This window comes from Amyelois transitella, chromosome 15 (genome assembly GCF_032362555.1).
Source record: "Amyelois transitella isolate CPQ chromosome 15, ilAmyTran1.1, whole genome shotgun sequence".
In the NCBI taxonomy this organism is placed as follows: domain Eukaryota; kingdom Metazoa; phylum Arthropoda; class Insecta; order Lepidoptera; family Pyralidae; genus Amyelois; species Amyelois transitella.
The window spans coordinates 6,757,713-6,774,702 of record NC_083518.1 but is presented as its reverse complement, the minus strand read 5'-3'; the positions used below and the strand labels follow the sequence as shown (position 1 = coordinate 6,774,702).

Genomic DNA, 16,990 nt, shown 5'->3' with positions numbered 1-16,990 from the left:
AAAACAGATGGATCAATTTTTTTATCATCACATCAAACGTCAACGAACGCGATCACTAAATAGTAAATTAATGTGAATTTCTCATAACTATGACAGTCAAAAGTTAAAATAAATAAGGATGTGTATAAATGCCGATAGTGGGCCTGCCATAAATCTTGTGTCGTGCAGAATTTAGTGCACGCGGTGTATAACTGAAAGTGATTCTTACTTCCAACTAGTTTTGAAAGTATTTAATTTTAATATTTACGCACTAGGTATAAATACAAAACAGTCCTCCGCCTGTACTCGAAAGGAATCAATGAATAGGTACTGTATAATTATATTGTTTGAAAACGACACATGAATACAATGAATCATACCTATTATTTTCATGAAAATCTGAGAAGGTTCAGATGATTTGGATCGGTTTTTGCGTTCATCTTGTTCGGCGTTGACAATATAGGTGGCACGCCGTCGCAACATCTTTTATCACCCTCAATTGTTTCCGGATCCACATGGAACACGCAAGTGCACTATTTCTTGATTTTATTATCCGCCTGCTCATGACACTTCACTAATAATCACTTGGACACATCACATTTTGCATTCATTGATAGCAACGTCAATTGTTAAGTTAGTCTTGGCTATTATAGCCCAAAGCTAAGCAGCGACACGGGCCTAACAAAGTAGGTTAACGTACTAATTGGTAATTTTGCAACATGCACCGGCTGTGGCGACTACGTTGCTCGACTGTGACTAGTCGGTGAGCGAAAGGCGACTCGAAAACCGAGAGTGCGTTGGCACGATTCTTCCGCAAATGGTTAGGTCAGGCGAGATAGTGAGATCGACAACGACCACTGATAACAGATAACAGCAAATACATAATGTATGTTTGCATTTGGAATCTAATGGATTCATTTCATTCAAATATTTAGTAATTAATGTTAAATTTAGAACTGGCCATAATTAGAAGACTATTAAGACTGTTTGAATTGTACTCAAATTTGAACTAGAAAGTAATAATAAGTTTAAAACTGGTTTTACAGAAAAGTGAATAAAAAGACTAACTAATACGGCTAAATCACGAAATTTTATAATGCACTAGCTGTGCCCGCGACTTCGTCCACGTGGAATAGTTATTTTGGGCATCATATTTATTTTTGCAAACATCCTCCTCGGCTTTATCAATTATAGGGTCACACGGTCACGCGTATTAGAAAGAACGCTGGTTCGCCGTATTAAATGTTTCGCTGCAAATTGCTTATAACGACTATATCTCAAAACCTATTCGTCTGATTTATATACTGTAAATGGCAATTTTAGTCTACATGAAAAGCCGAAAGTAATAAATATATTTATTTGGATAAGGATTAATACTGAATTAAAGAAAATTGGTTTCAAAATAACTTATGTTTATAATGAAAAAATAATCTTAAAAAATGAACATAAAAGTGGTTATTGTAAGTAAACCTTAAGAGATAGATATATGCTCTCGCGGACTTTTTTGTGGCAAAAAATGAGTACTTCACATCTTTAGTACATTGTTTTACTATATCTTTGTTGGTTTGCGCAGCGTTCGCGTGGAAAGCTCGCAGATGGCCGACTCATTCAACTTTCACCTGCATTGTTGACGTTTCCCGTAGAAAATCCGGGATAAAATGTAGCCTTCCTCGATAAATAGACTATCTAACAGTGAAAGAATTATTCAAATCGGTTCAGTAGTTTCTGAGATTAGCGCGTTTAAACAAACAAACAAACAAAACAAACTCTTCAGCTTTATAATATTAGTATAGATATCATTTAGTCAACATGGCTCTTCAGCGGACCCGAAAATTTATAGAGAAGGCAAGACATACAAATTGTACAATTTTATATTAAAAAAGTAAAAAAAGTGCTTGCCTACAATTTCGAATAGATATGTTTCCTTCTTGACGTGTTTGTTACCGGCTAACCTTGAAGCTAACAAGCTTCGTAAATCAAAGATGTCCAATTTGGCTTAATCATTCAGTCGCATGGCAACAGTGCAACTGACCAAAAGAAAATCGATTTATCTATTCGATGACGTCAAGAACACGAGTACATAATTAGGACAACTTTTACAACTGAACCAAGCCTATTAAATTAATCATCGACGACTTTCTATCATTGTTAAATATCAAATTAACAAATGAACATAACGGAGCTCCTTTAATTAAATTACAAGCAAAGATGTCATCACTGACTAAAGGCTCAACGTCGAAGGCTACCGTTGCAGAGTTATTAAAAATGCAAACTCGCGCGCCGCAAGGTGTTTAGCCATGGAGGGTACTCTTGGTGAATTTTTAACTTTAGACACACTGGCATCGACGCTTGGACGATCCGTGTGCACTTACTGAGTGACATACTTCTAGGTAAACTAGGTCAGGCAAACATATAACTTAAAATACTAAATTGTAAACAAAAGCTAAAAGTAGCCTCATGTAGGTAGCCTTTGAAAACCCGAAATTGTAATGCGTTAAGTCTAGAAAATCGATTTTCATTTAAATGCCAAAAAATAAGGTACTTCCCATACTGTCTGAGAAAGAATATTCTGCAATTGTTGAAAAACATTCCTTTTGTTGTAAGGTCAGTCCAAGACTACCCTAATCCGACGTCTTGTATGAAGAGAATAATGGATGTGTCATGTGGCTGATAAAAGCGGCAAATCACTACATAAAATCAAAATAGAAGAGACAAAACGCACCTCCGCAATTAACTTAAATTGATCTTTACACAATGGTTGTGCTCTTCATTAGAACAAAAGAAGATAAAAATAAATATTTCGTGAGTAATTTACAAAACATTGATAGCTAGAGTTTTAAATAATATTCCGAAAAATTCACGCTACCAAATTATGGTATTAACATTGCGGTACTAAAGATAAAAAAATCATTTTGTAGGTATTGCACACCTATACTACTTATCTACGGATTAATTATTTTTATGAATACAGGCAGGTTTCTTTAAGTTAATCTAAAATCCCTCATATTAATTGAACTTCGAAAATGCGTCTTAATTTTTTTTGACGATTCCCGGTAATGCAAGTTGCGATAGGAATAGAATGTGCGAGCGCTGCTATTTCCTGCGCAAATAAAGAAAGTCTTAAAGGACTTAGCTATTTCTTTTCTTAATAGGCGCCGAGCTAAGAAACTCCATATTTTAGAATAATTGTAGTTAACTAATAGGAAACTTATCTATAAGCCGATAACTAAGATTACAGTCGCCATCTATTGGTCCTCATGTTTACCACTTCAGATGCGGTTTCGATGAGAATCTATACAACGCGAAAAACTTTCGTGATTTCGCTTTTTACTATGACGTGAAACGGAACAGCGATAGTTTCTCGCGCGATAAAAACGGCGTAGCGCGTGCCCATGATACGGCGGCAGGGCGTAATGTATATTTGTTGTGCCAGTAACATCAGTGACAGCGTTGACAACTTGCAGTTGGGTGATCGACAGCAAAGAGCTGTTGTGAGAATGGTGACTTACATTACTTTTGATTTTGGCCATTACCTATGTTGATTATGTAATTAATATATCAATAGTCGTTCGCCGCGAACTTAAACCTCGCGAACACTTTACCTTTTTAAAACAATTCGCAACATCTCAAAATTTTTTAAAAAACTTAAAAAGATTTTCAAATTTCATCAAAATCAAACCAACGGTTCGAAAGGTTTCGCGTTACAAACACACACATTCCTACACAATATACAAATTGATTTTCGAATTTCTGCTCTATATTTTTAACGGTAACAGGTAGATGCTTAAATTTTTCACAGATTATTTACTTGTTATGTACATATTACATTTCATAATAAATTATTAAATAATATTAAAGTAATTATTAAAAGGGGCTCCCGTACAAACGATAATTTTGCGGAAACTTCGCGCGCGAATCCGACTCGCACGCCGGTTTTTCTATTATTCAAAAGATATCCTTTTATTTGTTTATATAAAGTTTTATCTAAACCTATGCAAGTCATATACTAGCCTAGCATTTGATTTGACTCACAAACTTTCCATTTATATATTGTAACCTACAGATTCAAATTAATGTATTAAAATGTTTATCTATATAAGTATTTATCATAAAATATAGTATCGTTGAGTTAGTATCTCGTAACACAAGTCTCGAACTTACTTCGAGGCTAACTCAATCAGTGTAATTTGTCCCGTATATATTTATAAAAAAAAAATGTATTGAAATAAAATGGCGAACAGAAGGTTTGGTGTTAAGAGAGGGTTAAAAATAAGCAAAGATATTAGATAGTCAATGTTGTTTCGCTTACAAGGTAGACAAAGCCATCACAATACATAGAGTTTTAGAAAATAACTAGCTATTGACACCACCAAATAAAATATATTTTGGCCTTAAAAATAAATGTATGACTATGGAAATTTCATATTGGCTGAAAGCCAATTAAATTTTAAGCTTAAAAATGACATCAGCCCTGTACATATATAAATATAATGAGAATGTAATAAATATAGAAGTACCAATTTTAGAAAAAACCCTGTCAAGCAGTTAAGTTTGGTTCACTGAGCTTTAAAAAATGAGAACAATCAATATTCTATACTGAAACTCAACATGTCCTTAGTATTGACTTTTTATTATAAAATTGCCTTATTTTAAAGTGGCAAGTATTCTTCCCCTTGGTGATAGTTCTGATTCTTTATTCACTTTCATTGATAATTTCATTGCATTACATATATGCTTCAAAATGTTCAAAGAGACATAAGCACCTTGTAACATCATCTCTCTAGAGATGTGCCTAGGGTGCACCTTTCCTTGGCCATGATCCTGAATTAGTGAAATTTTTATATAAAGCAATTTCTATCAACCTCCACGGCGTAACCTACCCTATTTTAATTGCATCATGGTAATGCACATCCAGTTGTCTGAATGCACATTCATTCCTCTTTATAAGAACATTGGCCAGCAATCAAACTATTGCACATAACTCAGGAAAGTCATTGTAAAAAGTCAAAGTATGTGGTACATAGCACATGGTGATATTCCTCCAAGCCTATTTTTCTTCATTCTCTTTATGGATGGAAAAACATCATATGATATCATTTCTATCATTCAGAATGTATGATCCAAATCCAATGGCCCTAAGATGTACTTGTGGATGACATCAATAGAATCCCCTTGGGACCCCGAGAGGTTAAATATTAACAACCTAAGGATATAGTTGTCAGCAGACTAATAACTCTTTAGTAGACAACTGAGAATGTAATTACCATCTTATGTTAAATGAACAGTAAGAAAAATAGCACACTAACTAAACCAACTATACTTGAAATATTAAAATTTATACCTTTATCACCTGCCAAACATGAAGTACCTAGAAAAGCACTTCCATACTTCGTGATATCGAAGGAACGAAAGTAAGACTTATTTTTTGTGAATATCAAATAGGATTGTAGTCATTTGTATATTGTTGTTACATTGAATGGGAATTAAGTATTCATTAATTTGATGATCCTACATTTATTACGTCATATTAAAATAACCTCAAAATAATTGATTTATCATCATAGAGCTACCTTTATCCAGACAAAAGCGACCTATAGGTGAAGTCAAAGGTTAGGTGCGTACTGATAATTTGCCCATTTCTTAATATTTATGTCACATTTTTGCTCCAAGGATTTACGCATTACTTTGATTTTTGGTATTTTGACATGAAAACTGTCATACAGCAAGGCATATGTGGCAAAACCAAAGTAAAACCTGTGGCCATTTTTGAAACGCTAAGGACGGAAAATGTTACAGATATTGATTAATTCAAGGGTTATGTTCAGTTTCACATATTTTTTCACATTTGTGATATCGTTTGCAGCCATGTTTAAATTGTCAGTGATGAAATACGTCACAGGCGCAAAGAAATCACGATGGCCGACAAAAGAATGGTTAGGTGGTTGTACTTACTGCTAATTTTTACGCCTCCAAGTGGTGGTTTCTGTGGCTGATTATCGAATGTCTTTCGAACGGATTTGCTGCCCTCGGCGAATGACGTGGTTCTAGGGCGTCCGCTCATTATTATAGTTATAAAATAGACGGCCTTAGAATCCTAAACTTCATAGATACTTCACATTTCTCGTTACCACCCTTGCACTCGCACTGAATTCTGAATTCTCTCACTTAGCCAACGTTATACAAAGGTAGAAATGTAGCAGTCAAAACAATATCACTAACATACAATCAAAATGAAAATAAGACTGTCGTATTACGGTTTTACAATATCATTTTGTTAAATTTTCAAAATTTACATCACTAAAAAGTGAACGACAGATTTTAGTTTCTTCGCCTTCCGACTTGACTTGACTCGCTCACTCATTCGGATAAATTCGGCGTTGATTCGGACATTCGATCACTTCACGAAGCTGACGTCACATGAACGCCGCAACGCGCCATCTAGTTTTTGAGGTGAAATTTGTGTAAATTATCGGTAAAACAATTATTAAGGGCATTTTCACATAGTTCACTCGACACATGGACGGACTTAGGTTAGGATTAATAGATTTAATTTTCGCAAACAAATGTCCGAACAAGTCCGTATAATGTTACCTAGTGATGTTTTTAGCGGATAATATCTACGTAATTTTGTAAGATTTTATATGGAAGCCACTAATGAAATCATGTATTCAAATACGTTTATCCTCAACCTATATTGATGCCTTTGCCTCAATCAATAAAAAGTATTCCAAAAAGGCAAAAAATCGCGCAATTGTACATCCCGATTCCTGAAAATATAATTCAGGGCAGGGCATGAAATTCGAATTGTAGAGTAGAATTTGTAAAGATTTTAAAGCGTCCACTTAGTTAGATCGTACACGATTATCATCATGTCTAGTCCTCCAACTTCATACTTCTTATTGAGAAAGGACTTTACAAACTTACATACGATATAATAAGCACCTAATTATTGAAGTATTGATAGTTGATATCATCATGTCATTAGTATCAATAGGTAACTATAATATAATCGAAGGCATCGATACCAAATACATAAATCTATAACATTATACAATAATGAAAATGTAACTAACAACCTGTCACTTTTTGAATCTCGCGCTGTCTTCCCAGCAAGGGATATAAACGTGGCTATGTGTATAGTACGTTCATATAATCACGTCTTGATTTATTACGGGACAACCAGAGCCAACAGTCTCGCAAATACTGAAAGGCCGCGTTCAGCTCTATGGATTAACAATGGAGTTGTTGCCCTTCGTCTAAACGAATTCTAAATTTATTGGCCTATCTTTTAGTGGCCTTTTACGACATCTATGGAAACTAGATGCAGTATCCTACTATCCATAGTGTTGTTGCGTGTCATAGTATTATCGGTAACTAGGCTATCGATAGTTGACCTCGGAAATCATCTATAAAATCGATAGGTCAATCGATAGCTCAGTTTGGTCCAATAGTATCAATAGCTTTGTTTGGTACAAAATTATCAATAACTACAATACTATCGATAATAATTTTAATATTGAGCTTCAATACTACTTATATCTTAGTAGGCTGTCAATATGTAATTTTTACCTTCCTGCGCTTGCGTATCACGTATTTTACGCTGGCACCTTACCGATTCGACCATCAATGCTTAACGCTTCGTGGTACATTACCCAATCCATGACCATGGTCAAAGGCACACCCCAGGCTCCACTCTAGAGTAACCATGGATGATAAGGATGAAATCGTGATTAACGCCAGGAGAAATAAAATCTAAGCTGGGTAATGTACCTATCGTACCGTGAATTTATAGGGAGGACAGGCAAATGTAATTAATTACAAAATTGTAAGTGTGCAAGTGGGAAGGAACCAATGTAGTAAGAATAATTTATCAAGTTATACATATTATTACGATTTATATAGAAGAGACAAAGACATTACCTTTCTCCACCTACTATGTTTTCGCATTCCCTACAAATCACATCCCATCATTTAAATATTTTTTTCTTTCTGCTTTTTTGCTCAAAGTTTTTACTTTTACTATAAGTAGGGTTTTACAGCTCTAACCGATCTAAAAGATCTTAGTCAGTTGCAAGATGGACTATAAAAACTTTAGCAAAATGCATCTGATAATAAAAGTGACGCGAGCGAGACAAGACCGCGAAGGCAAACGCGAACTAAGGCGGAGTACCCTGCTTGTTACCAAGACTAAGTTAATTTTGGTTAGTTGCGCGTGCGCTGGCGTTAGAGCGACCGCGTCGCTCCGCAGCGTAAACAACTCCCTGATAATGTAAGTGTTTCATCAAAATTTGTTAAATTGCCTAGAGACAGACAGTACACTGATATCATTATGGAGTGTTACACATCCGACAGCTGCGATAGCGATAGCAGAGAGCAAAAAACACTTGATCTATCGTACAAGTTATTGGACTCGATCAACTTATCATTAGAATTGAAAGGCATTGTTGATGAGAAGAATTGCGCACAAAATTATGAGACCATATTGCTTTACAACAACCAAATTAAGATCCTGCCAGAAGCAATAAACAGGTTCTGCAACTTGAAGATTTTGGACATCAGTAATAACAGATTAACAGTGCTCCCAGATGTGCTAAAAAATTGCCCTTTGACGTCTCTGATAGCGAAACATAACCAGCTGACGAACGAATCTTTGCCGAAATGTTTCAATACGGCGAAGAACACACTGAAGGAACTTAATTTAAGTGGAAATCAGTTGAACTATTTCCCAGAACAAGTATTAGAATTAACATCACTGAAGTATCTCTATCTCGGTGGGAATCACATAGTCAACATACCAAAGGATATATGGAAGCTAAGCAGGTAATTAAAATTCAGGGACTTTTACATAAGTATATTCTTGTCGGACGGTACAAAATTGCATAATTTAAATAATATTGATATCTCTTTATCGCATGGATTTACCATGCGATAAAGAGATATCGACACGACTGTGTACAAATCATTTCTAGATTTTAAGGCCGAAGTTTAGCATAACATCTTTGTTCTCAGCATTATCGTTATCATAATATCAAATGTTTGTATTATAAATGAGGTGCGTATATACATGTAGGTACTTAGATAGATGCCAAAATGGCTCAAGATCGTACGGTGAGAAGAGTAAGGACAAGTAAGGCTGACCCTAAGTAAATTGTATAAGGTCTAGAGGAAGAAAAAGAAGGTTATTACAATAGATGCGTAAGCGATATACCTACCACTTAAATAAGTTATATTGGCAAAGTATAGGCTTGGACAGTCAGGGCCTATATAGAGCACTGATAATAAATAATCAAATGTCTGTTAGTTAGTCTATTAGTCTGTTAGTCTATTTATACTATACTTATTGGAAAATTGTAGTTCTTTAGAAACGAGAAGAGAGCTTTTAGTCTTTTCAAAACTGTCTTCCCCACAAAGGTATAGGCGTGATTATATTTATGTATGAGAAGGAGCCGCCGTTGGTACGGCCATATTTTGCGGAAACCTGCAGACTATCTGAGGAACAAATACATGCCGCCTTCGCCGGGCTCAGGTACAAGTAGAAGGGGTAGGCCCATGATATCCTAGCTGGAAGATGATATGCGGGCTAATAGAGGGAAAACTGAGGACGGAAGAAATGGAGAGACAAAAGTTGCGAGGCGGACCCCGGGCTCCGAGACACTGCCGTGAAGGGTGCGACTGGGAGATGAGTGAGTGAAGTTCTTTCTTAACATTAAATGTAAGGAAGATCTTTCAGGTGATTTAAGTGTTTAGACTTAAATTTAATCGAACCTTGTAGCTTTTAGGCTCCAGACTGATAAAAAGATTGTTGTTCTTTCACTTATTTCTCATACGAAATTTATGTATCCCGTCCATTTTTGTGTTACGTTTGTTATTATTAGTGTAATTTTACATTTTGTGAAAATTTTGATTTCATTTTGCCTACTATTTGTTTTCCTCTCTTCGACCGGTATTACGCGGAATTCTAAAACATTTTAACACTAGGTAGCACCCAGGTGTACGTAATGTGTCGTTTATTTTTTTTGCAACTACCGTTCGTTAACAATAAAATATTAAAATTAAAAAGAACTCATATCACAATGCAAACTAATTATAAAACACAGACAATACCAAAATGTTAATGTTAAAAATATATTTCTCCCAAATGATAGATAACGATAATTTATTACTACGTCATGTTCAGAGTAGAAAGATAAATACGGCGAGCTACATAAGTATAGTAGGTACTTACATGTTTCTACAGGAGCTTGGGGCACTATCTGACCTGCATAAAACAGAAATGATTTTATTTGGATATGAAATTAACATTTATGTGTTTCCAGTTTGCAGATTTTAGCAGTAGGCGGCAACCAAATAACAGACGTACCGGAGTCTGTGGGGCGACTGACCGCTCTTCAGGCCCTGGTGCTAAGTGACAACCAAATAGAACAATTGCCCGCAAGCATCGCTAATCTTAAACAGTTGCGGTCATTGCTTATTCACAAAAACAAGTTGAAGACTCTGCCAACGCAGATCATCAAATTGACATGTTTAACAGAGGTAATTCCTGATATTCCAAGTACCTTCACTTATAATATTATAGTAATAGTTTGATCTAAATTTACGCAGGTCTCTATAGTAAAACACGAAACACGCAAAATTATAATATATAATTTATACTATCATTGTTGGATCAGCTTTTTGTACAAACCTGTAAAATATATCAAGGCACCTACCAACTTCAGCACCCGAGGTTGATTGGGATGTATACTTATTTTTATATTTATGACCACCACACGTCCTCATAGTTGATATCACGAGTTTGAACATAAGAACTGAATATAGTAACCTTAGTACCGAATTGTTTTAGAAATACCAATGTACCATGGACACTACGATAGAATTAAGAACAAACACTGCCAGAGTTGAATACTCAAGTACATGACATAGCACGCCCACTGCAATTTGAGGGTAGATAAATTTTTGCCTCGGGGTCTTTTGTTTTTAGCTACGTCATCCTAGGCGCCAATCATAGTGATTATTTTGTAACACAAAAAATTAAATACCTATTTATGAAACCCCTGGTTAGGTTTAGGTTCATACTTCACTTGTACCGTACCTAAGTACATTCTTTTAACGATTTACGTTTTCCTGCGTAATCTTCGCAGGTCAGACGAAAGTAGCTTTATGTAAAAATCTAACCTACCACCATTTCCAGGATCTTATTCACACTATCCTGTCCAGCCACGGCAGGAGCATAGTGCTGAATTTTAATTGAGAAAATAATATTCGTAGCCAAGAGACCACCCATCAGTCCAATATCTCATTTATCAACAAGCGGCATCGAATATTAATTTGGTCAAATAAATTGGATATATGCTTCATCAAATATGCCGGCAGCGATAAACCGCAACCTAATTTTCTGTCTCAATTTTTAATACTGACATCGTGCTTACATCCATTAGTCATCAATTTATCGAAGTTTCTTCGTGTTGTATGGAAGTTCAAACGTACACTGCAAACATCAAACATCCTCCGGGCCTTCTCCACCTAACATAACATTTGAATGAATCTCTTTGATAACATACTTACGAGTACTTGTGCCATTCCCGATTGCATTACAAAGCTTGACGTCTGTTGCAGACATACTAAGTCATACCTACTTGCATAAAGAAGGTAACTACGTAGGTACCTACTACAAAAAGTTTTGGCAAACAGAAAGTTGCAGCTTTGTTTTAATTAATATATAAAGGCTGTTGAAAATAATGGTGCCATTCGTAAACGTAGGAAAGTTAGTAGTTTATAAATATTTCATACGTACCCGGCGGGTAAATTGACCTAAAATTAGCACGGTCTAAAGTCTGCGTAGTTGGTGTAGCCATAGGTAATTTACGACGACACCCATCTCACTACAATGTACACCTATCCGTGCACTGCGCATAGGTAGGTCCACTTACGTGTCTAGTAACTTAACATGGTACATATATTTTTCCAGTTGAGTCTTCGAGACAACCCTTTGGTGGTGCGCTTCGTGCGCGATATGACTCTGCAACCCCCGTCGCTACTGGAGCTGGCCGGCCGTACTATAAAGCTGCACGAGATTCCAATACGCCCAGGGGATATTCCAAATACGCTCCTGCAGTACCTCAGTGCAGCGCAATGTTGTGTTAATCCAAAGTGTAAAGGTTTGTCATAAGATCATACTACTGCTATTATTCAGAGCGTCTTCTGTTATTCATCAACGTTGAGAAGGTTTATGTTATTTATTATGTAATGTATTAAGTTCTCTATTTTTAACACAGTTTTGATTACCTCAAAAACGGACACAGAGAATTTAAGACCATATACCTACAAATGTTTGTGAATAAGCCCTTTTGTGAGTACACCTGCTCATTGAGGCAACGGTCCCTGTCTTGAAGCGTGTGGGCGCCTGTCTTAGGCGTACCTATGGCATACCTCATCAGAAAGAGCATCGCAATTGGGATAAAATGCTAGTATGATACTGACTTACATGATATTTCTTTTGCTTCGTCTCGTAATACTTAGCTAATATTATTTTAAGAGAAGCCGTATCTTCCCTTTAATTTTATTCCTTACACGTTGTTACAGGAGTATTTTTCGACAATCGCGTGGAGCACATAAAATTCGTGGACTTTTGTGGAAAATACCGAATTCCACTGCTTCAGTTCTTGTGTAGTTCGCGCTGTATCACCGGCAGTTGGGAGAGCCGGGAAATGGATGCCAATCCTCATCCTCACATGATGCGAAAAGTCCTACTTGGATGATTTTAAACACGTCCAAAATTGCTTTCTCGTGCGACATTTCATACTGGCCAAATGCATTTACTGTTATCACAATGGTATAGGTAGGTATAGGCTCTAAGTTCTAAAGATAGCCTACCTACGCATAACCATTCAAAATATTGGACTAAGAATGTGCCTTATAGGTTATGTGAGAATTTTTTTTTTACTTTGCTTTGTATATGTGTAGTTAGGTCTTATATTAAATTTTACGAATAACATATCATCCAGAATTCTTATAATAAGTTAATAAAATTAAAACCATTAGTCAATAAATCAAAAAATAACTGCCTGTTGTGTGGTCAAACAAAATTAGGCAGTGGTTATTCAATCAATATAACATTTGCCAGTGAAGTCCCTTAATGTTCTCCCACGCAACACCTTCATTGTTACTATGATAACTACTCAATAATTATTTTGTCATGTGTAACTCTTAATATGTATATAGATAATATATCACTATTATTGTTTCTTATTTTAAGCTAAGTTTGAACTTGTGATAGATTTTTGGTTTTGTATAGATGAAAATGAAATTAAAGCTTTATACAGTTAAAACTATTTTATTTTATCTAATATTTTACAAACTTATCACACATTTTTGTAAAAAGAAAGAAATGACGAAAAGAATCTCATACTGTCACTTTCGATTTTCAACCCACATTAGACATTATCTTAAAAATATTATTAGATACCTCTGCCTAGAATGATATAAAGAATTAGTTATTATCTTGTAAAAACTTCATTCTTTCTGCTTTTCCACGCATTATGGCCTCTTTAAATAATTTGCAGTATAATTCTATCGCCACAGGACTGTCATCATTTCCAGGGATTGGGTATGTTATTAAATTAGGGTTACAATTAGTATCTACAACTCCTATCGTCGGAATCAACATTTTTGCACTATCTCTGACTGCTGTATGCTGATTCAATATATTGTTTTGTGTATTCAAAAATATACACAAATCCGGTAGCCTTGTTACCGCACCAAACTGATGATTGGCGTTGGTGAAGATACCTCCACGCCAGAATCTCGTGTGAGCATACTCCCCACATTCTAGAGCAGTTTTTTCAACCTGATGAGCATTCAATGCATTCCTGTTGAAGAAGCATATTATGCCACCCCGATAAGCAACATGAGCGGCGAAATTCAGTGCTTTCCGCAAATGCTCAGCAGTAATGTCCAAGTCAAATATTAAATGGCCTAATCTGGAGCCGTATATGTACGGTCGCATATAGTCATTGAGTGATCCCTCTTTATGACCGTAATGGACACGAGCATCAAACAAGTTCTTGACAGTGAATAGATTGTGGACTTGGAAATAATCAGGGTAGTCGAGTGGAGTTTTCTTCTGTTGAAGTTGCTCAATTTCTGAAATGACAAAATATTAATACAATATTAATAAGTTCCAGCGAAATAGTAATTTTAGAACTACTTCACTCACATCTTTAATTTAACTAGTTGTGACATGGAATATATGGGGAGAAGTCATGATGAAATTCGGAATGTTTCAATTTAAAAAATCTCTACAGGGATAATTTTGTTACTATTCTTTAAATATTATTAAATCTTTTTAAAATAAACGTGTTTCAAAAATTTATCTACACTGGGAAATTTTCGTAGAGTATTATTTACGATTTCAAGTGCCACCTTCCAAAAGTTAATTTCTTTTTGAATGACGCATGAGCCCACGGCAAATGGTACGATTTCAAGTGCCACCTTCCAAAAGTTAATTTCTTTTTGAATGACGCATGAGCCCACGGCAAATGGTATAGCGTTTATTAATGAATTCACAAGCATTTTAAAAGGGCGTCGTAAACGTAGACGTTCTTTTCTTCGTAAGAAATTACTAGAAATAAAAATTTACTAGCAAATTAAGATTCTATTCTAGAGGGCACTGCGATGAAGAGGCTTCTAACGACACGCTACGCTTCATTTATCTGATTATGATAACTAGTTTGGAAGTTATAAGAGAACAGATGAATGTCCATACCCAAATACATAAGTATTATTGATTATTAAATACTTGTCGATACATTTTTAATAGTTTGTACATAATAATTTCAGAAGAGACTATTTTCTTGTTTCGTACTTTTTATTTCATTGTTGTTTTTCTCAGCTCTCCCATTAGATAAGGCTTGGCAAATAATATCACTGGAATCCGCAGTGGGCTCTAAAAATTGTCCTTCTTTAAGGGATGAAGAAATAAGTGGTCGTCTTTGAAAGTTGTTACGGGAGAACACGCAGTGCAATATTTAATCCAGACAATTGGCGAATCGCATATCAACAGAGTCAATACAATCTGCACATTCGATTAGAAAACATTTAAGACATTCCGTAAGTCCATTTTTGCGTGAGAAGGAAAGTTTCACGCTGGAACACAAAACTTCACGGAAGTGCTCAAAAGTAGGCCCGGATGCGCCTCATGCATGTGCTTTGGACAAGTGCCTTGACCCTTTCATGCTCAGCCGGAGAGTATGTGCTAAAGGAGAAAGGAGGCTTTCAATGAGACATGCAGGTTAATAGCTGGCTACTTTAAACCAATCCCATCGAGCTATATGCTGTCCCTGGCAGGCATCGCATCTGATTCCGTGCGCAGAGACTTTAGCCAGACAGGTTGAAAAGAAAAAAGTCAGAGATGGATAACTATTTCCAAATAAACCTTTGTCAATAGCCTAGGGCGCGATTGAAGAGCGCTTAATTTTATGGACATTTCCCCTTAATCTGAAGAAGCACGGGTTGAGAAATGAAAGGCCTTAGTTCCAACATCTTCCCAATATATTCTTAATAGAATTTGTGTCTTCCAGAAATAAGCCACCATGGACAACCTTGAGATCCTTAAAGTGACTAAGGGATAGGCTAATTAACTTTAAGACAATGGGCTAGCAATCTGTCACTACATGTTTCTCTTTTAAGTCATACAGCTGAACTAAGCCTTTCCTAAGTATGTACGTAAAAAATAAAATATGGATGGGTGGGATAGTTGGAATCACTGGAAAATCAACACTTTATTTTAATAGAGAATACCTTACCTTGATTCTCACTAAGCTATGTATATTAGGCCTTCAATCATTACTTGTGAATGTCCAACATAGATGGTTAAAGACAAAAGAAAGCAATTACACTACTAACAGTCCTTCCGAAGGTTTTCATAATAATTGTTCTTTTATTTTACAATACTTAATTATCTACTAATATTACTTTTAAGTGCATACCACTGTCAGGAACACTTGCAGGCATTGATGAATTGTACTTTGACCAATTTACTCCATAGTTTATGGGACGGTGCCCTGTAAAAAAAATATTATAAAAGTAGTACATACTATAAATTTTAATTTAATTTCATTGTACCTAGGCTAAATGGTATTATAAGAACTAATTGAAGAGGCCTCAGAGAGGACCAAGTGAATAGATAAAGGGCTTAACTCTTAAAACGGGCCACCGGTTTGTACCACCGGAGGGTTTGTATGACATGTAAAGATGAGAAAGAGGTAAAGCTCTAAAGAATTTGTAGGAAAACTACATGTATGTATGTAGTCACATCTATATCCTTTGCAGGGTAGACAGCACCAACACTCTCCAAAAGTCTAGAAGTCCTCGTTCAGTTGTTTGTTTAGCTTAATGATAAAATTGAGATTCAAATAATGACAGGTTGCTACCTTATCGCCCAAAAAGAAGACTTAATAATGTTAAAGGAACGTGAAGGAAAAGTGACATTCAAATAGCAGGGATTCGTAATAAAATATGAGTCCTTTGATAAATTCTTTCGAACCTTATGTAGTACAAGACTATTTTAAAGTGAACAAAAAAGTAAACTTACAAAAACGCCTACAGAACATCATGTTATCAAATAAGTGCTTTTTCAGTTAACAAATATTACTACATTCATACAGTAATTCTTCATAAACTGAGCTCAGAAAAGCAAAAACCTCAAATTCAATTCACTTGATAACTTCCCATCTCAATAATATAACCTCAAAAAAGAAAACGTCAAAATCAAATAGAAACAAATTTGATGACATTGACAGAATTATTACAATTTCTAAACTATACATAATAAATAATAAAACTAAATACCTAATTAAAATAAAGTAAAATTCCTAAATTACAAACTGAAAAAAAATAAACTATTTAAGTTGTATTGACAAAATCTGACTAATATTTCTATTAGGGTCTCTTAAATTAGACTACCTATGCCTGATTCACCTTTCAGTAAATGTCAATGTCAAGTGTAATAGTA

At 35.4% G+C, this 16,990-nt stretch overlaps 3 protein-coding genes across 5 annotated transcripts in view; 1 reads left to right on the top strand and 2 right to left on the bottom strand.

Moving 5' to 3' along the window:
• Positions 1–6,349, bottom strand: part of LOC106141116 (glycogen synthase kinase-3 beta) — a 28,580-nt gene extending 22,231 nt beyond the window's left edge. The window contains exon 1 of one of the 3 annotated variants that reach the window (XM_060948026.1): positions 5,932–6,349. In XM_060948026.1, the coding sequence (XP_060804009.1) occupies positions 5,932–6,040 (109 nt within the window). In that variant the 5' untranslated portion in view covers positions 6,041–6,349. Of the gene's footprint in view, positions 1–359; positions 800–2,701; positions 2,850–5,931 lie in introns of those variants that run through there. The other 2 variants (XM_060948028.1, XM_060948027.1) reach the window with 2 other exon arrangements.
• A 1,784-nt stretch (positions 6,350–8,133) lies between these two features.
• LOC106142931 (leucine-rich repeat-containing protein 58) lies at positions 8,134–13,692 on the top strand. The gene is made up of 4 exons (XM_060948107.1): positions 8,134–8,799; positions 10,296–10,512; positions 11,948–12,137; positions 12,562–13,692. The coding sequence occupies exons 1-4, from the start codon at positions 8,309–8,311 to the stop codon at positions 12,735–12,737; spliced, it is 1,074 nt and encodes a 357-aa protein (XP_060804090.1). The 5' UTR covers positions 8,134–8,308; the 3' UTR covers positions 12,738–13,692.
• LOC106142932 (small ribosomal subunit protein uS2m) lies at positions 13,469–16,736 on the bottom strand. The gene is made up of 3 exons (XM_060948109.1): positions 16,571–16,736; positions 15,966–16,040; positions 13,469–14,121 (listed from the first exon to the last, which is right to left on the bottom strand). The coding sequence occupies exons 1-3, from the start codon at positions 16,590–16,592 to the stop codon at positions 13,469–13,471; spliced, it is 750 nt and encodes a 249-aa protein (XP_060804092.1). The 5' UTR covers positions 16,593–16,736.
• Positions 16,737–16,990: the final 254 nt, after the last annotated feature.

Coding starts and splice junctions, on each gene's coding strand:
- LOC106142931 (XM_060948107.1), top strand. CDS start 8,309: ATGGAGTGTTACACATCCGACAGCTGCGATAGCGATAGCAGAGAGCAA. Junction 10,513..11,947: donor AATTGACATGTTTAACAGAG/GTAATTCCTGAT, acceptor ATATTTTTCCAG/TTGAGTCTTCGAGACAACCC. Junction 12,138..12,561: donor TGTTAATCCAAAGTGTAAAG/GTTTGTCATAAG, acceptor ACGTTGTTACAG/GAGTATTTTTCGACAATCGC.
- LOC106142932 (XM_060948109.1), bottom strand. CDS start 16,592: ATGATGTTCTGTAGGCGTTTTT. Junction 16,041..16,570: donor GATGTTCTGTAGGCGTTTTT/GTAAGTTTACTT, acceptor TTTTTTTTACAG/GGCACCGTCCCATAAACTAT. Junction 14,122..15,965: donor TGCAAGTGTTCCTGACAGTG/GTATGCACTTAA, acceptor TTGTCATTTCAG/AAATTGAGCAACTTCAACAG.